The sequence below is a fragment of the Malurus melanocephalus genome, unplaced genomic scaffold (genome assembly GCF_030028575.1).
Source record: "Malurus melanocephalus ecotype Western Australia unplaced genomic scaffold, MMel_1.1 scaffold_533, whole genome shotgun sequence".
NCBI lineage: Eukaryota > Metazoa > Chordata > Aves > Passeriformes > Maluridae > Malurus > Malurus melanocephalus.
Genome location: NW_026623765.1, coordinates 130,689 through 158,144, shown reverse-complemented (window position 1 = coordinate 158,144; position 27,456 = coordinate 130,689). Strand labels below are relative to the sequence as shown.

Sequence of the window (27,456 nt, the reverse complement as noted above, 5' to 3'; positions counted from 1 at the left end):
TGTGGAGAAACTGCAGACGAGGCTGCCCGGCACTGCCCCGAGCTGCCCCATCCCCCGATCGGGTTCTCCCRGAGAACGGGCCAATTGCAGGCACCTGGTCCCTCCTGTGAATTTTGGGTAAGTCTGGGCAATGGGTTCCTGACCGTCCCTGTGCCTGGTTGTGCAGAGCCCTGGCCGTGCAGCCCCGCTCGGCACTGCCCGGTTCCTGCTCCCGGGCTCGGCGGAGRGAGGCAGAGCCACCAAACCGCAGGTGAGGCTTCATCCATGTCTGTTTTCTCCCTTATTTTCAGACACTCTGAGGTGCTTTGTGTAGCCTGTTGATGTGATGGGAAGTGACTGTTTTTCCTGGAGTCCTTGTGCTGGGGAGTGTTTCCCCGTGTGTGTGAGCARCCAGCACAGGAGATGGGATCATCTCTGGCAGTACCAGTGGGAGCACACCTGGGCTCTGCACGCCTCAGCAAATGCCACTGTCCTGTGACTGCTGTGAGTCACTTGGCTGGGAGCAAAACCCTTTTCTTCACTGCTGTTCTGGCAGTGCTCCCCTCGATCCAGGTTGTTGCTGTGCTTGTGAGGATCTATTGGATACGTGTTCTGTGCCAGTGGCACGTGGGTAGAAACTGTCCCAGGTGCTTGGCATGGTCCCRGTGTTGGGAATGAATTGCCAGGTGGCCCAGGAGGACTCGTCTGTGTGGCATGTCAAGGTTCCCTTTAAAGTGCACTTTGGTCACCCCTGTGACATGAGGATAGAGTTGTACTCTGTGAGTTTTAGTGCTCAGATTTCCACCTTCCCCTGCTCCTTTAGTCATTTTAATTCCAGACCTATGGTAAAAGCAAAATACACTTATCCCATGGAGTAGAAAAGAAGCATTCCAGTAGCTCTAGGACCTATGGGTTACCTCAGAGGTCTCCTCTTCTGTAATAAATGTTTTCATAGTGCAAAAAGTAGAGAAAATTAATACCTGTTTTAGATTTGGAGGACTGACACTTGGGTTTGGGRGCTGAAGCCCCAGTCTGGTTCAGAGAGTGGTGTTGGGGCCAGCAGGAGGAGAACTTGAGGAGAACTCGGTGTGTGCTTTTGTGCTGTAGGATTCTTCCTTTCACACCATAATGAAATGGTTTCATTGAGTACAGTCTTGTCCTACCTTAGGTGAGGATCATTTCCAGGGGAGGCTCTCACTTTCTGTGCTCAGTGCAATGTCTTTCTGCAAAGTCTGGAAGGACGCAGTTATTACTCTCTAAAGAGGGAGGAAGGAATTAATAATTGATCCTGGGGGATTCTGGGTGTTGAGAGGGGAATGTGCAGCCCAATTTTGAATTAAAGTTTTAAAGGACAGATGTTTGTAGAGGCTGCTGCATATGTTTTTTTCCAACACAGCATGCCTTTTTTTGGGGAAGCAAAGCCTATCTACCAGATAATTTAAGGGCATAAAATGAACCTACAACTGGGGTGGAAGAAGAAACAAATTCCTCAAGTTTAAACCCTCTCTGACTCACCCTTCCCATAACCTCATAAGCAGGACACTCCTGCTTTTATCTTTGTTCCAAATCCCACTGCAGGCCAATTGCAACTGAGCTGCACAGATAGCACAAAGGGTGACATTTACAACCTGTCCCTGGCTTATCTGGCAGCCGAGGCACGATGTGCTCTGCTCTGGCCAGGTGAAGCCCTGGGGCTGGATGTCCCAACACAACACGTTATCTCAGCACAGGCAAAGCTGGGTTGTGGTGACCCGATGGCTCAGTGCTTGAGGCAGGGCAGGGGACCAGCTCTGTCTGACCACAGGGAGCAGAAATGTCAATGAGCTCCAGGGAACCGGGGGGAAGCTTCCCTACCTCTGTAGGCGATGCTGAAATGGTTAAAGAACTCTTTGTACCAGTGCACTCYTGAGTACAGCTGCAGGTTGTCCTTGGTCCTTCTCAAATCAGACTCTGCAACAGAAAAAGAGAATTTGGTTATTAGAAACTAATCCAGGTGGACAAAGAAATATCAGCTGTGCAAAGCCCCATCCCAAAAGAGAGCCCTGGGAATAGGAGGAATATTGCTTAGCACAGGACCAAGGGCTCTTGGGAAGTAGTTTTCAAAACTGTCAACACCAAGGTTTAAAGTGCTGCTTTAAGAACTGCAGCTTGGCTTTACAGGTTTGTCTTTATGCTGACTGAAAGACCCTGTCTTTTCAAATTAAACAGATGAGTGCCTSTGGATTGTAGCAATGGGAGTGAGATCCAGCAAAATTGTCTTCACATATTTTTGGTATATTGATATTTGGCTCAATTCTATTTTCTTGACAATTTTTTCAGCATCAATAGATGATAAGTGCAGCCTGGAAATAATTTCTCTATTAATTCTGTCTCTCTCTGGAGCCAGTGAAATTACAGATAAAATAACTATAAACATATTTTCAGTTACTAAAGCTTAATGGAATCCTTAACCTTTATATTTGGATTTGTTCAGTTGTGTCAGGAAAGGAACAGGCACATGTAAGAATCAAGATGTGGAATGGTCTGGGGATCAGCTGGAAATCTAATGAGAAACCCTACAGACAGATTTGTGGGGCTGATGCTCAATTCTTGTGCTTTGGAATCTTCCCTGAACCCTTTCTTCCAACAGGCTTAACTTGTAATAATAAGCTACAGCCTGACTGTCCTAGAGCAGATTGGTTTCAGCTGCAGGGAATAACTGCCAAATTKATGGATGAATTAGATACCAGAATGCTCTATAAGAAGTTGGTGTTCCTTCAGACTAAGGGGGAAAGCTTAACTGTAACTGGCAAGTATTCTMCCTCAAATTGACAAAACTTGGAATCTTGATGTTTGAGTGCTTKGGGGTCACATTGACCCTCTAAACCAATATGTAGCTGAGACTTACTGAATGGCTCTGACTACTGAGTGGCTGAATGTTAAAACCTTTCMATTGGAACAAGATTGGTGAGTCTTKCTGTTCAATTTTCAACCCARTATCTCTGAATATTTCATCCTATGTCCTGGAGAATATTCCCAATTCAGGAACTGCAGGCACAGAAGTTCTCAAGGCCAAGAAACTGCGCTTTGTGAAATACCTTTTTACACAAGGGCCCTTCTAGCAGTGCAAGGGGCTCTAATAAAGTGTTGAACACTTGGATGTTTTGTGTTCGTGAAATGAAATGAAATATGGCCTAGAAAATCACACTGCTTTGGTGGCACAGGACCAGGAAATGTCTCTCTTGGGAGTTTCCTGCAGTGAAGGGCATGATTTCGGTGATGAGYTTTTCAGGAGAAAATAGAAAACTTMTTTGGAAAACTAGTTAAGAYACAAAAAGTGTCTTAAAGCARGACTGTTTGCAACTCTTTGCARATRAAKATACTTGATTTGTGGCTGGTGTAAAAATAATCTTTTTTTTGTAAGAGCTCCTTGCTAATCATCTTATTTAGATCAAAAAGTACCTTTGAAACTTCTTAATATGTAATTACAGTGGGTCAAGTAAAGCCTAAAATCAATGTGCAATTGAATCAAGACATTAAAGTCTAGCTAAATATCTTATCACCTTTCATATTCTTTCMTACAAACTTTCGAAGAGCACTAAACAGAAAAAAAMWYYKRAAWWWWRRMYYCCYKSCYTGTATATTCTASTTAGAGTGTCCATTTGGTGTGGGGAGCACTACAGAGCTTTGCCTTATGGTAGTCACCAGCAGACAAAGACAGATGCAATTTTATAAAGCATTTATTTTTTTTTTCTTTTAAGTAACGGAATTGAAAAGCACATAGTTTGACAAAACACGGAAGATTCATGAAATATTCAGTMCCAAAGGAAAAAGGGTAAGGGGTGGGAGAAGTTACGCAGAAAGGTTTTTTTCTTCACATTTTTCCCACTGGCAACCTAGATTGGAGAGACAAAAGGGAATATTTTGTAAAATGGCATCATACTGGTAGTACTTCAGTTTTGGCAGATGGTCAAACATTARGGAAAGCAGAGGTGGTGCTTAAAGGGAAGCTGGATGCTTTTGGGGGATAAAGAAATAAAGTGGATGGAAGGGTGGGCAGAAGGGGCAGACAGACTGACAGGCAAAGGTACATGTGCATTATTGCTGTTACCTGCATTCAGTTAAACACCAATTCCTAATGTGGCTCTGCTCTGGACRATTAGGGCAGCACCCTAGGAAAAGGAACACAGTTGTGAGAGAGAAACCAAGGAGCAAAGTGGGTTGTGCTTGAGGAGGAGCTTTTAGAAACTTGATATTGTGCCTGAATTTTGGTTCAAAGGATAATTGTAGTGGTACTTCCTGACCCTGGAACTCATGTGTCCCTGGGTGCTGGATATCTTTCAATAGATACCAAAGTAGAAAAGAAACTTTTGGGATGAATTAGAGACAAAATAGTTCTTTCCTAAGACTTCCCAATGTATTTACCAATGCAATATTTTGGATATAAATAAAAAAGAATTCAATTAATAAGCAGTTTGAGATATTAGTAGTAGTTCTGTGTTCTGCATTATAATGAGGTTACTACTGGAAACTCTCGTTTTTACTTCCTGGCAATGCAATAAGGCTGCAGATAAACCTTTTCTGTGACGTGATCAGCTGAACTCTCAATWTATCTGTATTTGCTAGGCAGTTCTGAGAATTGATGCACAATTTTTACTGGTAATCCCAGAGTTTTGTAAGGATCTGTAGCACAAAAGGAATTTTATGTGTGCTAGAGCTAAAGTTAAAGTTCTGCACATGGATATTTTTCAACTGTGGCTTGTAGATATTTGGCTCTTCTGACAAGGCTTTAAAGAACTTAATCTAATCTAGGATTTAGATGTGCTTTGTGCATGTGGTTTGACTAAATTACCTSCAGACAACCTTTCCACATGAAGTTGTTCAGTGACTCTAATCTGTGCAGCCAAAATATTTGTTAAGCTCTGCACAGTTGTTTTAAGGGCACATGGATAAGTGACCATAGCAGTTTGCACAACCGATTTCTAGGGCACAGTTTCCAGGTTCCCGTATATGTGGTTTGTGGTTGGTTTTCTTGGTGTTTCTGGGTTTTGGTTTGTTAGTTTTTAAAAAAAGGAGATAGAAAGTACCTCTTCCCCAAGGCACGAGTCCACATCTGCCTGCTTGCAGCACTTGTCCATCATGGCAGTGAACCCCTCAGCAATTGTCTTTATTTGTTCTTCTGTCATCTGAGGCTTACGCTTGATGAGGTTGATGAGCAATCTGAAAAGAAAGCRGCAAGACACAATTAACGTGTCTGTTGTAGTCAGATTCCCCARTTTACAGTTTACCATTCCCCCAGGCACAGATCATTGATGAGGGATTTGTTTGTCATGCCTAGGTGAGCCTGGGCCTGTTGGTGACTCCCAATTCCCAGTGTAACACAACCATCTGTTTTGTGCTAACACAGTTACATGTGGGGAAAAGCTTCGGGAAATTATCTGTATATTGTCTTAATGAAGTACATCTCAAGGCTTGCAGGGGCAGTGGACCTGCATGAAACTGCTCAGTTCAGAGAGGGATTTTAAGTGAAGAAAAAGCCCTATTTTGCCTCTGCCAACCTATATGATGTGACAGGCTGACCAGGTCAGTGCAAACATATAGTTCCATCTGGTTTTCTCTATCACTAGGGAAGCCCCAGTCAGATGACAAAATGGTTTTTGTGGCTTCCTTCTGCACCCTCTGCCCCCCACCAAAGTGCTACATTTCCAAAGCTTTCCCACGAGGTATTTCTTGGAGCTTACTTCAGYTGCCCGACTTCACGCTCAGCAGGAGGAGCACTGCACATTTTCTCATCAAAATTGAACATCATGGGGTCAAAAGCTGGAGGCACATATTTGGTATCTACRCCCATGGCAGTGAAACATGGTCTCCTGTAAGAGTAGAGTTCGTTGCAGCACTGTGAAACCTGGTCATTTATAGGGGTGCTCTCCTGTCTCTTGCACATATCTTCAATGATGATGCTCAGCTGAAAAGAAAAGGGTAGAGGTGAGTTACATCTTCCCAAAACTCAGRAACTAGGTGATGTTTGTGTCACAGTAGCATAGCTGGAAGTGGAAGCTATTGGATCTAAATCCTGCTGGGAAATTACATGTATTTATTTTAAAATTTAAAATAAATTGATATTCCTAGAGTAAGGTGTTTCTTCATCTGCAAACAGTCTGGGCTTTGGGCTACAATCAGTAGGTGTGAGGGTTTTAAGAAACTGTTTAGCTTTTCTAAATGCACCTGCCACAGTCTCAAATCATGGAGCTCTGAGCAACCTGGTCCAGTGGAAGGTGTCCCTGCCCATGGCAGGCTGTTGGAACTGGATGATCTTTAAGGTTCCTTTCAAGCCAGGCCATTCTAYGGTTCTGTGATTCATGACTCTATGAACTTACTTTTCCTTTCTGAGGGAAAACAAAGTTTAACTACAATTTTCACAAGCTRCCTTYRGATAGCTATTGAGGCTTTCACATCCATTAAAAAATGAACAGACTTAGAGTTCTGTTAGGTAGATGCTTAGTGTGCTGTTGATGAAAAATCACCATGTTTGCTATCTCACCAGAATTGAGTATTTTTGAGAACAGGAAATATCTCAAGAGAAGAAGGAAGAGGAATAAATCTAGGYACTCACGTAGTGCTCAGAACAAGACATGCGTTTCTCCTCTGGAAGATTGCAGCACTTCTTGCCGACAGCTGTCATTTTCTTCCCAATTTCAAGCAAGGTGTCAGTTGATACCTGAGGCATTTTCTTAGTGTAGCGGACCAGAAGTCTGACAAAGATCAAAATGACTGTTAGTAGAGCATTCTTCAAATGTGAGCACATCTAGCCCACTGAAGGGAAAACACAAGTGAAGGCCAATCCATCTGCTCAAAGCAGCCAGTGTAATGTATTACAGCTCAGAATATTTATCAGGAAGTGCTCACCCTTTAAGGAAATCTTCCTCGCCATGGGTATTGAACACCTCACAGTTTGTCTTCACAACATCCTCAGTTTCCTTGATCTGCTTGTTCAGTTCTTCTTGCTGCAAACAAGTACAAATTTATTAGTAATACTAGAGCAGAACTTGTTGATAACAATCATACAGATGTAACTTTTGACCTCTTCTAAACCTCATTAACTATAAAATACTCATTTTGCAAGGTTGATCACTTCTGTATAGCCAAGATGAGGCAGGCAGGACTTGGTTCCCTTGTGGGTCTTAAATTCTAACAGAAATTCCCTTGAAAAAGGCAGCCATATTTTTAAAATTTAACTTAAATTCATTATTTGTAGGATTTCTTCTCTAAACAGTGGGGGTTTTTTGTTTGTTTGTTTAAATCAAGTAAATATTTCAAGCTATTATCAGCCATGAGGGAAACATCTCTTGGCCAAAGCTTTCAGGGACTCAATTTATGCTGTGTCTTGTGTGTGACTGAGTTGCAGATCAGACCTAAGTTTAGCTGTCTCTGTGCACTGGCCATGCACATTCCCATCACAATCCATGAGCAGCTGTACTCAGTATAGGCAGTGGAGCCCAGAGAATAATTTAGTAATTGTCAGCCTCAGGACAAGGGCAATCACTTTTGAGATACAGAGGCATCAGACAGTTGAATAATACCAGTCTGAAATATTGTAAGGTGGCCAATGAAAATATCTAAGATAACCCTGTATCCTTGCCATGGGCCATGCTTCATGTTCCACSAGGACATTAACTTCCCCTGGGATTAGTCTCTCCAAAAACTGTCTGCTCTTCTGTAGAAGCTTCTCAACCCAATTCTTTTGTGACAGCTACCAACCAAGCATTCTATTGATCTGCAATGAAAACTTTGCACCTACAGCATTTCCGTAGCAATCRGCAGGGTTGTCTGTTTTGCAGCACTTATCCAGGAGTGTTTCGTATCCCTTGGTAATCCTCATAATCAGCTGTGTGGAGTACTCGGGGTGTCTTCGTGAATATTCATAAACAAACCTGAAAGGCACACGAGCAGACAGAGCTGCTGAATAACGGGCTGCTTGCTTTCATCAGGCACTGTGCAGTAATAACAAGGACRTTTGCTCAGGTGGACTATGAGCTTGGAATGCTGTTGGCACTACTTACTCTGACAGGAATGCGTCGTGGTTTGGCTCATAGCTTTTGCACACTTCCTTATCTTGAATGTATTTTTCAACTAGTGAAGGAAGATTGTCAGGTTTGTCATCAAAATCTGCCTCCATGATGCACTTGGTCCGTTCCACAGCAGGCTTCTCRCAGCAGGGCTTGAGTTTACTTGAGAAGACATCTTGTTTAGAGCACAGGGAGTTCACAACCTCTGACTGTAAAATTAAAACATAGTATCAGACCAGCTATGAAATAATAATTTAAGGACAGATTAATTAATCTGCTCTCTCTGCTTCAGACTCTTCCCTTTTCACTCAGGTTGCCTATTTACTTAGCACTTTCCTAAATGCTGTCTTCATCCAAAGAGAAATGACCGAGGAATGAGCATGTCCCATGTGTGCTGAACACAATGTGTGGGGTGAATGCTTCCTGCCCTCCCTGATCCTAAAAACTGAGAATCCAAACTCAGGATTGGAACACCAGGGAACATCAGTGAGTGCGCTGTCACAAGCATATCTGATGGATCTTGTCAGTCCTGACGAGAGGCCCAGCTCTGACAGAGGACAAAACATGATAAAACCCAGAGGACTGGAACCAGCAGCTTCAACAAGTGTGCCTGAGTTTCAGTAAACCAGGCAATATTGAAATCATGTGATTATTGCAGAGGTTTATTAATCTGTTTTCTGGAATTCATTGGCACTACAGGAGAGCTGCRTTAATGGCAATACACTCAACACGACACGGGAAAAAATTGCAGACTTTTTGCCTCTCCTTTCTTTTGCTTTATGATAGAGTTGACGTGAATAAATACCATCAAACCACCTCCCTGATGAATGTTCTGATTTCAGCCAAACACACTTGCTAGACTGTAAGCAACAGTTGCTTTGTCCTCATGATCAGACAGAGCTAGATCCAGAGCTGGCCACAACCTACTTCCCTTAACATTCAGCTGAGCTGATCCTGAGTTTTGCAGTGCTTGAGGAACCTTCCAGCAGAGCTGAGTAGATTTAAGTTCCCTGGACTGTGAATGAGTAGCTGCACAAATTATTACCTTTCTAAGCATTTTTCAAATAAGTAAGCATTGTTTTAAAATAGTTTGCTTACCCAGTCATCCACGCATTCTACCATGTCCCCTTCACAGCACTCCTTGTAGACATCAGTCACGTCATGGACCATCTTGACAAGTTCTGCAAATGGAGCCCCGGGGTATTTCTGGCTCATACGAACAAGTTTACTGGATGGAAAATTAGAAAAAGACACTTGTTTTAAAGCACTGTAGGGAACAGAAATGTTGCAAGTCTACCATTATATGGTAGATCAGGATTGAATCAAGAAAACACACATTCTTCTCATCTAGTTTTTAGTGGCTAAAAAAAAGAGAGCATCAACATCTGCACCAGTAAAGCCAKAAAGGAGCAAGTTTGTGGTTCTTCTGCCTGAAACTGTAAGAATCACACCCCAGAATTCCCCATCACTCTTGAGTGACTGGAAAGCACTCCAGATTACTTGGCACAGATAGATATAATCCTGGTTATACCTTTAAATCAAAGCTGACTATGTAAAATAATCTTAGTCAATGTTAGTGGATCTGACTGGCCACAGAACTTCTCTCTGCCCAGACAGGTGATTTACTTCTTAAGTGTTAAAGTTTTTTGGTTTTTTTTTAATCTTACAAACAAAGGTTTTAACAACTGTGATTCTGCCAAATCTGACTTTTTGGTTGGCTTAAGGTTCAAACTAGCACCTTACTTTCCTGATCATGTGTCCATCACTGAAAGCTGTAGGCATTGGAACAGGGTACAGCTTTGGCAAAAGTGTGGATTAAACACACTGTAATCTCTGGTTCTGAGTGGTACTCCAGCAGTTAACTCTGCATCTTCTGGACAGTTCCAGAGATGGTCTCATTGCTCTCTAGCTCTCACAGCTGAGCTTTTTCCTAGTGCTCACAGGTTGACAAGCCTACCTTTTATCCAGTAAAGGGTTGGAACCTACCTTGCTTGGAAAGTCCTTTCACCATACTTGTCGAGGATTCGACATCCRTGCTGCTGCTTCACACCTATCTTCTTGGCTCTTTCCTTGATGACAGCTGCCTGTGGTAACAGGACACACATTGTCAATTCAACTGATGACATCCAGTGGATATGATTAATCCTGACCTGTCTCTCCAAGTTCTTTATGCAAACATTTGCACGGACAGGAAAATTCTCTCACTCGGTTGTTTAGTGTTCATCCACAGAGACAAATTTGCTGTACCTGTGCATCCAAGCAAGCACCAATATCGCTCTCTGGGCAACAGCTTTTCAGTGCATTTTCATACTCAGCAGCCAGACCCAGGATCGCTGGGGCGTGCAGGAAGGGGTTTCTTCTTGCAACAGTATAGACGAAACTAGAAGGAAAAGGAAAACATAAGTTCCATGGTCTGGTGACAACAGCAAAACAGGGGTTTTAAACCTCTTGCAGCTTCTCTAACTTTTTTCTACTTTGGAAATCTACTTTAGAAATCCAGTTTAGTAATCTGCTTTCAAGACATTATGTTTACTGATGGGAAATGCTCTGCTAAATCTCACTCTTCCCAAGGCAGGATTCAGTAACTGTGAGTGAAGGATGAACTGATATTGTTGACCATCTGTTGATGCACATCTGCCTTTTTAAAATGTATCGTCAAATATTTGAAAATTCTGATTTTCAGTGAGAAAAATCCATCTATGGCCCTGTCACCAAGATTTTATTGCCAATTTTGATGGTTTTTACTGATAACTTTCTTCATTCTTGCCAATTACACTGAGAGTAGGGGRAAGCTGGAGCGAGTAAGTTATTAAATCAATATGGAAACAACATTTTSAGCAGGTTTGGGGAAGAAAAGTCACCCAAGATTTAAAAAATAGGATCCTTAACTCCTATTTTGAATACAAAACCTTCTCTAGCGTGAAATGAGAAAATGTGATCAGGATAAGAAAGTACAAGTGGGTCCTTACTTTCCCAGCAGTTGCACCCGGTCATCCTTGTACTCGTTGCAGATCACATCAGCAGCTGGTCTCTGGTATGGTGGAATGAAGTCTGGTTGGTGAACTTTGAAGGACAGGAAGCACTGATTTCTTTCGGGGTCAGCTTTACCACAGCAGTCAGCCATGGCACCATATGAGTCACGGAGCTTCTCAACTTGGCAGATTTCATCCAGGAAAACGGTGGGCTGCAAGGAAAATACCAAGGGTCAGAATTCGTATTTATAGACAGTGGAATGTATTGTCTATTCCTCTGTAAAACAAAACCCAGGCTGAATAGTTAATACATTTTCACTGAATAAGATTTAGACCATAAATCAAAGYAATCGACTGTTCTTCACAGAATTTTAGAAAGTTTTATTTTATGTAATCTGATATCAAAATGGTTTCAATGCTTTACTGGAAAAAAAATTATAATTTAAAATACTCTGTGAAAGACAATGATCTCCTTTTACTTMTAATCTGACTAATCTGCATTTTCAGATTAATCAAAGCAGTATTTGGTATTCTACTTGATGACCAGCTTGGGAAACCTTTAGGGAGAAACTATGTCTAGCTGAACCTGTTAAACATCCAGGGATTCTAAATATTTGCAAACTTCTTTTGTTGCCTGATTTTAGAGGAATTTTTTTAAACCTTCATAAGCTAAATACCTTAAATTACACATAGCTTTTCAAGTCCAGCCCAGCATGAAAATSCACACACTTGGGTCACTTGAATACCTAGAATTAGGCCTGTACTTTACAGCTGTGGTTTTGTGCTAAATGATGACGTTTATGTTGAGGCAATGCTAAACTGAATGTGCCAAAAGGTGGTATTTGGTCTCCAGTATATGGCTCCTTTGATCATTTAGGTATTTCTTAAAGGCAGAAAGTTCTGAAAGTTCAGGTATAAATCTTCAAGGAGAGTGGTCCTGGCAGCTGCTCAGAGTGAGGAGAAATACAATATTGAAGGATTCACTGCCTACCAGTGGTTTTCCACACTCAGGAGCATCCTCGTTGGCCACGCACTTATGTGCCAGATCAACAACATCCTTCACCAGCTTAGACAGTCCTTCGTAGGAACATTTCTGGAGGTACTGGGCAAATGTGATCATGGTACTGAAACAAAGCRCAGTTTGGAATATGAAAATGAGAAACATATCAGTCAGTATTTTCAAAGGTGYTTCTGAATTCAACTTGTTTGTTCAAATGACCTGCAGAAAGGTTAACCTTAGAATAGGTTAGAAAGGTTAACCAGAATACCAATATTATAATATACCTATATTCAGAGCATAGTGCCAGATCCCATGTCTTCTTCTCACCTCCTTTCTGAACATTTTTTTAACCTTCCCAATAACCTTTTAACCTTTCCAATAAAAGAAGTCCTGAGTAATAAATTAGAAACAAGCCAGAAAACACTGTGATTGGAGTTTTCTGCCACTTTTACCAGTGAACTCCTAAGTGCTAYAACCTAAACTGGATTTGGCCTCCAYTGTTACACATTATGATCTTCAGGCTGCCTTCTTTCAGTACTTAGTTTCTGTCAGGGCCCTCTGTCTTTCCCAAAACCAGTTTCAAATGCAAATCTCTGAATTGTCTCAGAAAACCKGTTGCAGGTTTGTTTTTTGAGGTTRCTGGTTTGCTTGTGTTTTTTTCTGGTAATGTCTCAATGCAGCATAATTTATCTTCATTCTGAGGATATCAAACCTGTATTCCTCATGCCTATTTTATTTTCAGAGAAGAAACAGAGGCTTTTTCATAAGGTTTGCAAGGTATTCTTTTCCCAGAGAGCAAGAAAATCATTGTGACATCTTCAGGTCTTAAAATATTTCTGCATTTTGCATAGTAACAGTAAGGGGCTAACTCAGTGTTTCAGTGAGACATGCGCACTCCTTGTGAGCTCATACTGTGTGTCTTATTTTGCATTTTTGGTACAATATCAAGAGAGACAAAACAATCAGAAGATGGAAGTGTTCACTTACACTGCCTTAAATGTCTCTTCCTTCAAGTCATTGAAGCGATGGGCAATTGGACTCTTGTCGTCTAGGAAGGAAAACAAAGGGAACAGTGATGGTCACTGTCACACCAGGTGTGCTGGGCCCCAAAAATGCATTCTGGGCACCACGGGCCAGATTTGCACAAGTGCTCAGCATTCACCCGACTTTTATACTGAAGGGCATAAGAACTTGAACTCTTTCTTGTTCATTTGTCTACAGATACCCAACTCTTATGTTTGCTTGTCTTTCTGAAGGAACCCAGGCATGTGGTTTTTATGATTCTAATACAATGTTTACTTCTGTAAGCAGCTTCTTAATTCAGATATTCAAAACGTCTGTTGGAACTTMCTATTCAGAGTTAGCAAATGTGTCCTTTGCGTAACCAACAACAACAAACATTACAGATAAAGCAATGTGGCTGCAGTTTGATTAGAACATTTGTCTCCTTATGAAGACTAAATTATTAACTTGTCAAAAGACAGAACTTCCCAAAGCACAATGCACCTGCTTCTTCCATGCTGGAAAGGAACAGCTCCTGAGTCATTAACATCTGTTGATGTGCCAGACAGACATTGCAGAGGGATGCATCACACCTATTCACCCAGTGTCCTGAGTGTCCTACCTATCTCCCCACTGTCTCTTTTAGTTTCAAGTCAATCATGTTTTTCTATTCAATATACATCAAGCTCCCAAAAGAATTGTTTGTGAAATTGTATGAAAAACATTAAATTRATAGAACAAGGGCTTCTAAAAAAAAGAATTAGCTCTTTCTTACCTGCATGTCGTGCAGTTCTTAGCAGGTTCCTGGATCTGGCAGAACTTAGGAGGAAAATAAATGAAATTAATGTTAACCACTTCATGGTTTCAGATTATGATGTGAGCAATATTGCTCAAAAATGCTAGGACGATTGAAGGAAGGGYGTTTGCTTATATACCCTTCACTACCCCTGCTTGTAAAATATTAACCCCCGAGCTGGCATTTGCAGATTTCCGTGTGGTCTGAAGAAGATTACAAAACTTCAGCTGCCCTTGCCAAAAATKTATTTTATATTTGTTATTTATTCTGTGCTGTTACTCTGGGCCTTTTCGTCCTGAAGAGGTTGAACCTTCCAGCACCCAAAAAAAGATAAAGTTTTGCGTAAATTTCCTTATCAAATGACAAACAAGGAGTTCAAGGCATCAGACAARAAAGTCATCAGGGCTAATCCTGTAGCTTTTTTTTGCTAGTATTTGTTCAAAAGCAAAGCATGTTGGTATTGTATAGTAGGAACTCACCCAGATAGAAGTCAGTCAACTTRAAATTAGAGAATTTTAATTTTAAATTGCTTCATAAAGGTGAGATGGCTAATCTAGACATCTAGGGCTGATTTGAGCACCTGAATTTGTTAGGTCCTGTTATGGTTTTCTGTGGGTACTGCTGTTCACCAATATCCAGAAAACAGCCAAGCTCATGGGTAAACATGTGCAAGAGCTGTCATTTCAGAATTTTTGCAATTTCTCATTTGTACTGACATCCTCCCAAGAGTAATCTCTTAATTATGCATCRCTCTCCTCAGTGAAAAATATCCTTTTGATTAGTCAGTAATTTAGGAAATCAGATACAGGAAGAAATGTGCAGCTTGCACAGAGCCCCAGGACATGGAACAAAATTGAAATTACGATACCCAGTGAGATGCTTCAAAAAATCCTGAACTGAGGATGAGGCTGGATCCTTGCTGAGYGCAGAGTGATGCAGGTTCCCAGTGGGAAATACTGTGTTTTATTTTCATGAATCTGTGTCCCCAGTGTCTGGATGGCAAACCACACAAATGGAGGTTATGTGCTGCCTTGTAACTCTTTGCTTTGTGAGCACCCACGAGCTGACAGTGTGGTCTCCAAACACTTCCTTAATCCTTAAGGTTCCCTTTTCTGCTCTGTTTTTCTTTCTCAGATGGGCAGCTTTGCCATAACTCTGTGTTATTCCTAATGGGAATAGGAAGAACAATTCARTGATCAGCTGTTGGAAATTCGAATAAATCAGTAAGTACATGCATAGTTCCTTTTGTTCCTAAGTGTRAGTTTTTAAAGACATTTAAAATAAAGCAAATGACATGACTAAACTCAAAATATTTGCAGGTATTTTTCATTCAGGAAGATGCCAAGGCAATGAATCTTGTGTTCCAGAAAGGCCGTTCTGTTCTCCAGGAATAACCCCATAAAACTGAGGTGAGTTCACAAAATAGTTTGATACTATGAAATTTCTATTGGCTGCTGCTGTTACAAAAAAWTTTGTGTTTTCCMGAGTCTGCTCCTGATGGTTTYATTGGTAAAARCAGYATTCTGTTAATGATTTAAAYRAACAAGGCTCTATTTTGGGAATKAAAAGGTTATTTGGATAATTCTTACTTTAAGGATGGCACAGAAAAGCTGGGTTGGCAGAAAAGCAGTGTTAGAAATGTCATAGTGTTAGATATTGGGATTGTTTTCAGGTGGTTGTAACAAAATCCCCCATTTCTGGAGAATGATGGAAATTGTGATGAACAATCCGTGGATGTTTCAGACCCCTACTGCTTTAGCATAACAAARTCTGAGGAAAGAGCTTGTTAATTCAGTCTGTAATCATTTTACTGACCATGTCCCTCTGACAGAGAAGATCCATCTCCTTTCAAATCCTAACAGGGCATTCAGTGGGACACAAACACAGGTATTTTGTGGATAACCATAAGGTAGTGAAAAACTGTGCTATTGGTGAATGATGTCTTAGAGCAGCTCTTAAGATGCTCTCAGGCCATACCAAAGAAGTCTCCAGAAAACTACAGCTAAGGGCTRGGAGGGCAAAGCTGAAATTCAGCAGAATGAATGCAGTGTTGCATCCTGCAAGCTCTCTGGAATTTTCCCTTGCAGCATTATGCAGTGTTAGCAAGAACACCAGTGGTCCCCTAGAGTTAATATGTAAGTTTGGAATACAGGGTCCATGTTTATTTCTAGATAGCTTCTGTTGTCCGTCCTGTACTTGATGCCAATGGCTCATATAACTGCTGAGAGCTGAACTCCAATGCTCATGTTTGTTTAACTATATTAAATATTATACTGAGCTTCCTGTTACTCAATGCTTTCATACCATGTTGAGTTCACTCCAACCGAGCTGTCCTGGTATTATGGAAAGGAATTTATCAGTGACATTTTAAGGTGATCCATTTTTGCATTCATTTATGTCTAAAGTTACAGGTGGTAACTAGTTTTATTCCAGGTGTGGGCAACCAAAGGCCAGTAATTTCAAGAGTAATTGACCTAGAAATAAAAAGGATGCATAATTTTTAAATATTTTATTGTAGCAGCCTGTGCAAAGTGGAAGAGTAGAAACGAAGTGGACCAAGATGTACTAATATRGCATGAGGCTCTTCAGAAACAAATGTGATTTACCATAAGAACAACTGTCAGCCCTTTTGGAAAGTAAGTCCTTTGCAAAGTAATCTCACAAAAACCAAAGAACATCAAGAAACCCTTTACATTTGTGCCCCTTGATTTTATTTACTGCTATTTCTTCTTTTTTTCAAGACCTAAAGTTCTTTTTGTGGGACTGGACCATGAGACTCACACCAGACCTAGAGACATTCCTGTGCCACTAGCCAGGAGGGGGTTTTGTTCCTTGGTTTGCTTTGGCTTTTTACACATTTCATGAGAACAGGAAAGGGGGCAGCCAGCTAGCAATCTTCCTGAGAATGTGAAACAGCTTTCTGCCAAAGCTGAGGGAGCCAGAAAAAGAATATTCCTTCTCACCTGTCTGCAGGAGGAGGTAAGAGAGGGTTGAAAAAGGTGTTGCCAGCTCCTATTTCTAGCCCTGTGCCTACAGATATCTGGTTTGCCTGGTATTTTTTCTTTTCCATTGGAGAGTAGCTAATTTTGTTAATAGCCATAACAATCAGTATATTTCTAAATAAATGTCTGTAGCTCTAAATGTCTGTAGCTCTGGACACATGGACGTGTATCAGGTATTACGTTTTTTCCCTCTGTGGTGCATGGTGTTTGCTGTTCTTATCAGTGATGTTTGGCTGCTGTGCAGAATGAGTCAAACATCTCAGATATATGGCTTTTGTTTGAACAGAGATGGACTCATTGATATAAAACAAGCAAACATAAAGATAGAAAGGGTTTGATCACTGTGGYAGAACAGGCAGAGACCCGTTCAGGTGTAGCTAACAGCATTTCATGTCAGGTGTATCTYGTGGGCATCAATGAGTTCTGATACCCAACTGTTCATCTTGTGTCAGCCACTCCCCTGCGGTGTTAGCGACTTCTTGATCATTCAAAGAAGGATTTTTGGCTCAACAAGAATGAGTGCTCTTGCTAATCCTGTACATTTGATCCCTAGGGCTTTCTACCATCCTTACCCCTTTGTCTCACAAGTACACAATGTGGTGATGTAACTGTTTTTCTTATTCATTACCATTTGCCAACATCATCCTTGGGCAGCAGGTGCAAGAACAGCTTTGCTTTGTCTATTAAGCATTCAGTTGCTTAAGCCTTTAATGCTTTTTGAGGGTACCAGTTCTGAGACTTCAGAGACAGAATGTGTCTCTTTTTTCCATGTCTCTGTGACTTTTTTCTCTGCCAGTTCTAGTAGGTAATCCACAAAATAGATGAATACTGGTTTAATTATCCATTTCTAGTTACAAGGTCCCTCAAAAAAAAATAAAAAATCAGTGTTATGTCTTGATATGGTTGTACCTAAATTTTGTATCTAAATACAAAATAGATGAGGGAAAAAAACCCCAGAGGTGCAGCATTGCTCTGTTCACAAAGACCTTCAGGAAGATTTYTTTCTTCAGTGTTTCTTATAATGCCTTTGATAATTGTCTCTGGAGCTGAAGTTATTGCAGTGATGTGATTGATCTTTGGCCCATGATAGGACTGTCGGTGGGGATCTTTTTTCTTCCTCTTACATAAGTCCTGGAGGCCTTTGGAATCCAGTGCATTCACTTGTGCCCTAGAAACTTTTTGGCATTTTCCAATTTCTATGCTGCCTGATGGCCTTTGGCACGAGAGAAGAGCCATTTAATGTACAGTCAAGAGCCAAAGCTGCAAGCTTTTGTTTGGTGAGAGATTGTTAATATTTCTTCTCTAGATTTCATATACCTCAGGTTAGCAGTAAAAGAAATACTGAAAACTTTTGAGGAACAGCAGGAAATGTTTGGAGGGTTTTTTTATTTTTAATTTCTTCAGGCCATTGATTCATAACCTCCAACTTCTATTAAAAAGATAGCTACAAACTTTTTTTGTTTAAGTGTAAGCAGGTGTATTTGCTAAAATCAGAAACAAAGCTTGTGTAAAATGCACTAAGATTCTGGAAGCCACTAGGTTTGCAGTCAACTTGAAACACTTTAAGAGTTGAAAAACAATCCTGTAAGTTTAGAGGGTCTGTAGGACTTGTGGAAAATTTTTGCCATTCTGCAGCTGCCTCCTGCAATGTTACTGCACCACTGGCAGTGCTGGCATTCTTACTTTGCCCTATTTTTTGTTTAGTTTCATYGTAAACTTACAGTTTCCCCATTCTGGCCTAAAAATTGCCAAGCTGATAAATATTTTCTCTTTCATGTCAATCTCCATAGAAACAGAATCTGTGTTACTGCTGTAATGATGCTCTTGTGCTGATTTTTTCTGCTAGGGACTTGGGGGTTTTATGCATTGGTTTCTTTGTTGGGAAGATCCCAGTTCATCTATTTAAGACAAGTTGTAAATGTTCAAGCATTAAGGAGATAAAGGGAGTAATTCTCTTCTCAGTCTTTCCTCTATTCCTGAGCAAACAATTCCTGTAGATAAAGCCCTCACAACTTCAAAAAATTAAAAGATAATTATTTTGAATTAAGTCCTGGAGCAAGAACAGCATTTTCCACCTCAAATATCCCCTTACTGTCTTTGGAATTTCTTCAGCTGAGAGTCAAGGCCTCAGGTGGCACCTTGGCAGGAGAAGAAAAGCTTGTAGAGCCATTTGTGTGTCCTTGTTACTGGAGCAGGCAGGACAAGATGTTTTAAAATTTGGCACTGTCATTTTCTTGCTGACATAAAAAGATAATCCACTTCTTCATGTTGTGCTGCAGTTGTGAATTCTGAGGCTCCATGAATGAAATGTGAAACATCCTGTCTGTACAAGTGAAATCCAAAGGCACGGTGAAATATTTCCACATTTCTGCCTTAGCCTGTGAAGCCAAGTTCAGTTAACCAAATCTAAGTACCTGTACTTCTCCATTGTAAAAATCAGTTGTTTTTCAAGCAGCATTCAACTGGACCACATTTATTAGGTGAGCTCTGGCTTGTAGTTCCAGGTTCAGTACTTCCTTCAGTGTGAATCAGATTCCCAATTAGATTACCAGGATGTAATGATCTCTTARAAGAGAACTGCATTTGTTGCAGCAGCAACAAAACCTTGTCTTTCTTCTGGTTGCTGTTTTCCTTCCCATGTTCTCCTTTATTTGTCACACTATGACATGTAGTACTGGAAACCCAGGATTCCCAGTGTTAAGGAAGTGACTAAAAATAATACAAACAGAGGAAATGTTGCTTGGTTTCTTTGATTCTTTGTTTTTCTTTAGAGTAGTGCCTGTAAAGTCTGATTTCCATAGAAGACAAATGATTGGAGTTTGAAATTCGGTTTCTCTGAATGTGAGGGCCTTCAGGAAGACCTGATTTTAGAAGAATGGTTCCTTAGAACATTCCCAGAATCAGAAAAATTTCATCAGAGACCAAAAGCTGTGCTTGAGGTTAGCAAAGATCTGTATGGTTCTTGTGGTTCTCTTAAATAAATTATCAAAAGATTGGTCCACACACCAAAGGAGCTAAAGATAGCTATCAAGCAGATCAGTGGCTGTGCAAAACCTGTGATGTTTGGTTTGTATTTTTTAATTTGAGCACTAACCTGAGAGTCGTGCAAAGAAATATTAACTAACTCTTTGCAGATGAAGCTTTTGGTGTTGTCTTTTGGATCAATTAGGCAGAGGCTACACTCGCAAGGCCATTCCTCTGTGGTGCCCTCTACCCTCATGCTGACAGTCCTTGACATTTGCTTTCTGCCCAGAGGCCTTTTCCGCTCATACCAACAGCACTTCATTATTGCTGGTTGGGCATATCCACAGCTTATTCACATGTCTCAAAAATAACCCAGGAAATTCAATTATAACGATTAATGTAGTGGTGCCCTTATCTGGGCACCTTCACTTTGGAGTGAACTGGGGTTTCTGGCTTTCCTCCTTGACTCTGAGTGCTGGAAGCACTAAGTGGAGGTCTAGGCACCGGAGCTAATCCCAGTGCAAAGGGGCTTAAGGCTTCCCTTAAAGTCAGTGCAGATCTAGGCAGATTCTTGGCTCTCTGGACTGGCAAAGTGGAAGCTGGGCAAAGTATGTGTTGAATMAAATTTCTCCCAGTTCCAGCTGGCAGAGAGGAGAGCCTAGTGCTAAGACAAGACTGAGCACAGTGCTCCTGGTCATCCCAGCAAGCCAGAAAATGCTGAGAGTCTGATATGAACAGAAGTCTCTGSTTTCTGAGCTCCTGCTGCACTGTTGGGCACTGCAGCCTCTTGGCTGTCAGCAAGTAGTTTTGGGATGGATTCTTTGACATCCTAGAATGCAAAATGTTCTTGCATCACTTGACAGAAATCTCTTACGTACAGAGCCTGCCCTCTCTGCAGGTTTGTCAGAGGCAATATGGAAGTACAACACTGGATTTTATGGATGTTTATTGGTATTCTGATGTTTCCAGTGAAACATTTTGGATTCAGTTAACTTAGCATGCTTTATTGGTGTACTTGCCAGTGCTGAGTTAATGGCTGGATTCGATGACCTTAAAGGGACCAGACTGGTCAGGCACAATTTCTCCTTAGTGAGGCTGTGATGGCTGCCCTGGATCACTTCTCTGTCTTGCACGTGTCTCAGCATTGCTTCCACAAAGACCTGCTCCAGGGTCTGACCTTGGCACAGAAGTAATGCTCACCGATCTATAGTTCCCTGGGTCTTCCTTTTCTACCCCTTTTATGAAAGGTTTCCCTTTTTGCAGTCCCTGGGGACTTCACCTGATGACTGTGACTTTTCCAGTATGATGGAGATGTGGCTTGCACACCACATGAGCCAGTTCTCCCAGGACCTTGGGATGCACGTTGTAGGCCCCAGAGACTCATGGCTATGGATTGTTCCATGCCGTTCCCACTATCCCACTACCACAAAAAAGAGCTCCACTGACATGGGCTTAGGTTATTTTACCTGTACACCCACAAAAAAGAAAACTTCATTCTCAAGGTGGTCATAAAATTCAATCCAGAACGATGCAGCATCAGAACTAGAAATTATTGTGTGGAAAAGTTGAAATTGAGGCTTGCCAAGGAATTTCTGTGTATTAGTTAGTTACTTTTCAAAGAAAAGAGTATTTGATTTGATTCTTTGTTAGCTGGGCAATCTGTCTGCTTCTACTTCTCAAGTGTTCCCTTTGTCCTTTTAATATATAACTGCACTTTAGGCTGGGAAAGGAGTGATTTAAAGTGAGACAAAGCATAGGCTCCTGTCTCTTGAGCTCTGATATTGCTTAAGAGGCTCTTTGACAACTTACAACGGTTACCAGGTCCTCCGTGCAGGATTTTGAAATATATTCAGCATTGGCTTAATTCTGGTCACATCAAAGTCAGTGACAAAATTTGCCTGACTTCACTGGGAAATGAGCTAGATAAAAGGGAGATTTTATCTTGGATCTTTCTGTGCAGATTTTCAACCCTCGCTGCAATATTTTGAGGAAGTTGTTTCACACCAAATCACACAAATGTTTTTAAACTAGTAAGTGGAGGAGTAGGAAACGTATCTGCAAAAAGTAGATGTAGCTCAGGTTATATTGAGATTACCCTGAAACTGATGTTTAGGCCTGATCTTTTCCTGAAAGAGAGCTCTGGCAGGGAAAGCTATGGTGTGTCCTGAATAAACAGGTATCAGCATTCCAAAAGAACTGGCCTGATGAAGCATCTTCCAAACTCTCGGGTGGGAGAAGTCTGCCACCTACTGTCACAAAACTATTTTGGAGGCTGTGGGCCTCCAAGTTGAGAAAAAWTTAATGTTCTTGTGGGCAAAGAAARTTACAATCTKAAAGAATTGCCATAATGATATGTCTAAAAAGGAGATCAGCTCCCACTGGGGTTTGATAATTAATGGAGAGAAAATTCAGCTTGTTGATTAATATTGATGTGTGATTTGTTTGGTGCTTTTGTTGCAATGTATTTGTGCAATGCTTTTGGAAGTACTTTTCTTGAAGAATGTTCTCCCTGTCCTTACGTGAGTCTTTTTAAATTAAAGAAACATATCAGAAATACAGAATGTGAGAAGTTCCTCAAGGTATGAGGTAATGCTGATAAAGCACTCCAAAAATTCTGAATGGCTTTTTTGGCTAGTGGCAGTCACTATCTAACAAAGAGATGTGCAGGRTTTGGAATTAGGGTACATAAATATTACACATAAGGTGTTTTGCTGAACCCAAGTTTAAAGCTCACTGAAATTAAGTGAGATTTAAAAGCTTTGGTAAAGATGGAGAGACTGTAGTGATGTCTGAAKGTAAGCTTGGGAATGTGTGTTCAAACTGAGTTCTGGAGTACAGTGTTAAGTATTGGAAATTAATATGTCTATAATTGAAAATTACATACTTGAGAAAACAAATCAGATGTTTCAGGCTGAGTCAGTGCATCAAAATTCATGAATGAGAATAAAAGATCCAGATTTACCTTTCAAAGGCTCACTCACCAGACAGTTCTAAGTTTGATATTTGAGATATTCTCTCATTTAAAAATATAAATAAACTCATAGTCATGAAGAAGAAAATAAGAGAATGACAAGTGACAGAAAATTCACCCCATCAGCACTTTTTCTCTCTATTGAAAAGGTCACTAATTCAGGAGCACAAAGCTACTCAAGGCAGCTTCTAACTTTGTAGTTAGCTAGCAGTGAAGTCAGTGGCATTGTAAATGTCACACAGACAGAAGATCCTTGTTTAGCCTGCTGGAAATAGATTACACACAAAAAAATCACTTTATGTTTCTGTGGAATAATAATAAAATTTAGGATMTTCATATTTAAGAATCGAGTGCTTTAGTAAAGTTAATTTCCAAAGCACTGGAAAGAGATAAAATCAGACTAGTTTTAGCTGCAGGTTAGTTGGTGGCTTTTAGCTCCACCTACTGAGTATCACTGAAATAACAGAAACATTGAGCTTTCCTCCTGTTATTAAAGATTCCCTGTCCCAATGGCCCCCTAAAACAGAGCAGGAACCTACAGTATGTAGCCAAAAAGTAGAAAAACACACAGTAAACAAGAGAGGGCAGGTTCTGTTTGAAAACAGAGGTTCCACGGGACCTTGGGGGTTAGGGGATTTTAGACCATCAAAAACTTGTTGACAGTTTTTCTAGTTCTAATTTGAACTCTGCCAAAAATGTTCTCCCTTCAAGTGCCTTTCTGAGATATCAAATACATTTCTTACACTGCCGTCACAGAATCCAAGGTCTTACCGAGTTTTACATGGAGATTCCCACTCCCTTCTTTATCCAGAGATAAAACTACCCTGGGAGGATAAATATTTTCAAGGCACACTCTATACAAGGATGGAAAAAACAGCCTGAGCCTTGTTTTRAGCCTTGTTCTGCATGCCAGCAGAAGGCTGATTGCATTGAGATCTTCCAAGAGAAGCTGTTTCAAGGACTAATTTCAGAACTAATCAATTGTTTACTTAAAAAGTGGTTACTATAGAAATTATCATTATGGATTGGCTGAACTCAGGCAAAACACAAAGTGTAAGAAATGTTTAACCTCCTAGCTAGCTGACTCTTGTGCAGCCCACAGCTGATGCTGCCTTAAATGTCAGCAATAGAAAAAAACCCCAAACAGCAAAACATTAATTTGACATATAAACTTTGATATTCAAATATAGGTGATGTGGTTTGGCTTGAGAGGTCTGATTTACAGTTTTGGATTACAGATCCATTATAYGTGAAATACACAAAAACATTCACTTTATCTTATGATTTGTCTTGTCTTGGTTTTACTTTACCTTCAGCAGCACTTGAAGAGCAGGAGAAAGAATCCAGAGTCTTATCCAGATGTACTTTACCTCTATTTGCCATGGTGTTTTTCAGTTTTATACTTACAAAGGATAATCATYTTGAARGCTTATCAGGAAAACTGGGAACTTSAAATACACATTCAAAAACATTTATGTATGTTAAAATGTATGGCTCAAAGAGTAYTAATGTGTTTTAGGATTTCAAGTGCTTAAGCCATTTCTTAACTAAGATTCTCAAAGTACTAAATATGTTACAGAACAAATGTTTTATTTTTTAACAGAACACTTGCAGATTTCTTCATTGAATCCATCTTTAGTCGGTTTTGCTTTCTGGATTTGTATTTCCTTTCACAATTTTGCCTGTGAGGAATTGGTCAAAGGTGGCATGATGTTTTAAGAGCAACTCCCAGAACATGCAATATCGGTATCTGAGATGGGATACAATGATTTTCAAGGCACTTGAGCAGGATATATATGTGTATTTCCAATGGCACTGATCATGGATAAGGATAGCCATAGCCAAAATCTCCTGACTTACCATACCAGACATAGGCTGAAGTCAATCCAAAAGGGGCTTTCAGGCTGGAAGGGTTTGARTGTTAACAGTAATGTAAATTTACCTCCTGCTGTAACTCGAAGCACTTCTCCCAGGCTAGGGCTGCTCCTCTTAAATTCTCAGTCTATCTGGATTGTCTTCACTTTCAAGTGGTGTGGCCTTGTGAGTAAGGAGATGCTCACAGTTAACTTGCTGTAAGAAGAAGTAGCAATAGTTTAAAAATGTAATTTAAAGTAAATGCCATAGCTATATAAAATATGTTTTTAATCATTCTTTTCCATGTGCAATTTACAGGCATTAAAATGGAGTGGTTCAGACAAGACTAAAAGTGTGTATCACAGAAAACTGTACTTCTCTGAATGTACAAACACTATTATTCTCTTCTTTCTTTCTCCCTTTGCCTTGGGCAGCAGTCATTGCCTAATTGCTGAACAACTTCAATTTTATTACTTCCATTTAAAATAAGTTGGGGTGGTCTAATTTTAGTTTTTCTTGCCTCCCATTTCAGATCTTCAATGCTATGCACCAGTGAAGGAGATCCAGTGAGCCAGTTCCTTTGGTATGTGTGTTAGAACAATCCAATTGGGGCTTCACAGTTGCCTGAATGATACGCATAAGAACATTCCAGCACATAGAGAAGATGCAGCCTTGGCAAAACTGTACATATCAAAGATAATCAAAGCAATCACTTGTACTATCACCAGTGAGAATGGCAGGATTGGGGGTTTCGATTAGTTTAAAGTTTATTTGGATAATCATCTTGTGGAAGTTGTAGCAGCCCTGAGTTTGGGTTAAAAAATAAAGATGTTGTGAACTTCTTTTGGTTCCTGTATTAATTGCAAACAAAACTCATGCTCACGCGCTCCCTGCTTCTTGACGTTGTTGATTACACTGCTTCCAGCAGCTACAAATGAARCTGAAAACAGATCCATGAGGATAATTATGACACCAGCAGAGGTGTCAACRCACTGTTTGTCCTGCAGAACTTTTTAATGAATGTAGCCCACAGGAGAGAGTTCCTGAAAGTATTTGCTGAAGCCAGGCCTCAAGCTTTCCCCATACTCCTATGGAATGCTCAGTGGAGTGATCAATAACCTGGGAGCAGAGCCCGAACTCTACCTGGTTGCAGCCTCCTATCAGGGAGTTTTAGAGAGCGAGAATATTCCCTGAGCCTTCTTTTCTTCAGGCTGAACCCCCCAGCTCCTTCAGCCACTCCTCATTATTTCCTCTCTAGACCCTTCCCCAGCTCCGTTGCCCTTCTCTGGAAGGGTCCAGCACAAAAGGCTCAAAGCAGGGTGGCRGGGAGAGCAGGGATAAACTGGAAGCTGTGAAATGGAGGAAAAGGACTTGCTCTGCAGTGCAAAATGAGGAGGCGCCACTCTTTGATCAGAACAGAGGTCACCACCATAAAAGAAACGGAACAAACAGTCTYCGACAGGCCACTGTGCCTGTGCCARCACTAGTAGTGCTGGTAACTGCTCCATCTGATCCCGGCTTTGGGAATAGGACACATACTATGGTTGATTTCAGCCAGAAACTGGACCCTTTCCAAGCCCAACAACCCGAATGGATACTTCGAATACGGTGCGAATGTACCCCCTGTGAAAGGCATTTGCGGTACAATGTAGCTGAGAGTAACAGCAGCCCCAGCTCTGCGGTAGAGCCCTTTGCGGCCATTTCCCGCCTCAGCCGTCCTGGGAAGGGACAGAGGAAGGGTGGCTAACAGCTCAAAGRGTGAAATCCAGCTCTGCAAACACCCTTCCCGGCTCACATAGGTGAATGTGCTGCATTGGGACAGCCCCTTKGGCTGCTGCTACAGCCAGAGCAACCTCAGATGTGTTTTATTTAAAGACAGTCACCTCTCGATCAAACGATGAAAATTAGGTCACTTTTCCAGCCTTATCCATKGGAAAAGTGACATCCTTGTCACACCACACCACAAATCTCAGGCTGTAGGGCTGTGATTACCTATATTCACTTACAGTTCTCTTTTCTGCTTCTTGTGATGACAACAAATAATATAGAACATAAATGCTAAACATATATAATGTTATATATAATAATAAGTAACAAATGTTTAATTTGTGCTTGCATACCAATAGWAACCAGCAAAAATCAATGCATTTGCATTAATTTTAATGCAAAAAAAAAATTATAAGAGGACAAAAGTATTGCTGTCATTGATCTGCTATCACACATGCTGATGTGGTTTGAGTTTTCTGTGCAGTCACACTGGGAAGTAGGGGGTAGGTGGCCGGAATATTCAGTTGTTCTTCCTGAATCACATTAAACTGTCATCTGCATTGATATTTATATTGTTCAGTTTAGACCTTGTACCTTAGAGGAGTCTATGTCAGTTATTTCCAGATGAGTTGGAAATAAGGTAATTTAACAGTGGGGCTCTTACAACCAAGGCAGTCCTTTTATTGAGAACAGAAGACCATATCAGGATGTTTTAGCAGGATTTCAGCAACATGAAGATATGGGGGAACTGTGCAGACTCCATGATGAGCACCACTTGAGGACTTTTTAAAAAACAGTATTTAATTTCAGAGGTGCTGCAGAGCTGACTGGTGCTCTCCAGTATCAGCCAAATAAGAGAAACAACACCTAAGCAGTCAAATAACAGCAACCTCTTACCATTTCTGTAAAATATAACTGGGATAGGCACTGTTAGTTTGAAACACCAATTCCAAAACATTCATAGTGTACCAGTGCATAGAGCCATTACTGATCTTCACATTCATGTGTTTCTGTGCTTAAAATTTTTATTTCTAACAGGTCTAATAAGTAAAATGGAAAAAGCCCATTTCTCCAATGAGGAAGCTGCAATTTCAATATTTAACA

The 27,456-nt window shown here is 40.8% G+C and overlaps 1 protein-coding gene and 1 long non-coding RNA gene across 5 annotated transcripts; one reads left to right on the top strand and one right to left on the bottom strand.

Moving 5' to 3' along the window:
* The first annotated feature begins 46 nt into the window (after positions 1 to 46).
* Positions 47 to 25,438, top strand: LOC130582884 (uncharacterized). Of its 4 annotated transcripts, none has more exons than XR_008966364.1 (6): positions 47 to 117; positions 291 to 483; positions 14,929 to 15,021; positions 15,114 to 15,203; positions 16,313 to 16,430; positions 25,118 to 25,438. It is a non-coding gene; the product is annotated as an uncharacterized LOC130582884 (long non-coding RNA). The 4 variants fall into 4 exon arrangements; XR_008966361.1 differs by having other exon boundaries at positions 14,929 to 15,017; positions 25,118 to 25,436; XR_008966363.1 differs by lacking the exon at positions 291 to 483 and having other exon boundaries at positions 14,929 to 15,017; positions 25,118 to 25,434.
* ALB (albumin) lies at positions 3,724 to 13,907 on the bottom strand. The gene is made up of 15 exons (XM_057381835.1): positions 13,774 to 13,907; positions 12,984 to 13,044; positions 11,988 to 12,120; positions 10,994 to 11,208; positions 10,272 to 10,404; positions 10,011 to 10,108; positions 9,123 to 9,252; positions 8,019 to 8,233; positions 7,757 to 7,889; positions 6,865 to 6,962; positions 6,572 to 6,710; positions 5,700 to 5,923; positions 5,046 to 5,178; positions 4,070 to 4,130; positions 3,724 to 3,854 (listed from the first exon to the last, which is right to left on the bottom strand). The coding sequence occupies exons 1-14, from the start codon at positions 13,856 to 13,858 to the stop codon at positions 4,080 to 4,082; spliced, it is 1,848 nt and encodes a 615-aa protein (XP_057237818.1). The 5' UTR covers positions 13,859 to 13,907; the 3' UTR covers positions 3,724 to 3,854; positions 4,070 to 4,079.
* Positions 25,439 to 27,456: the final 2,018 nt, after the last annotated feature.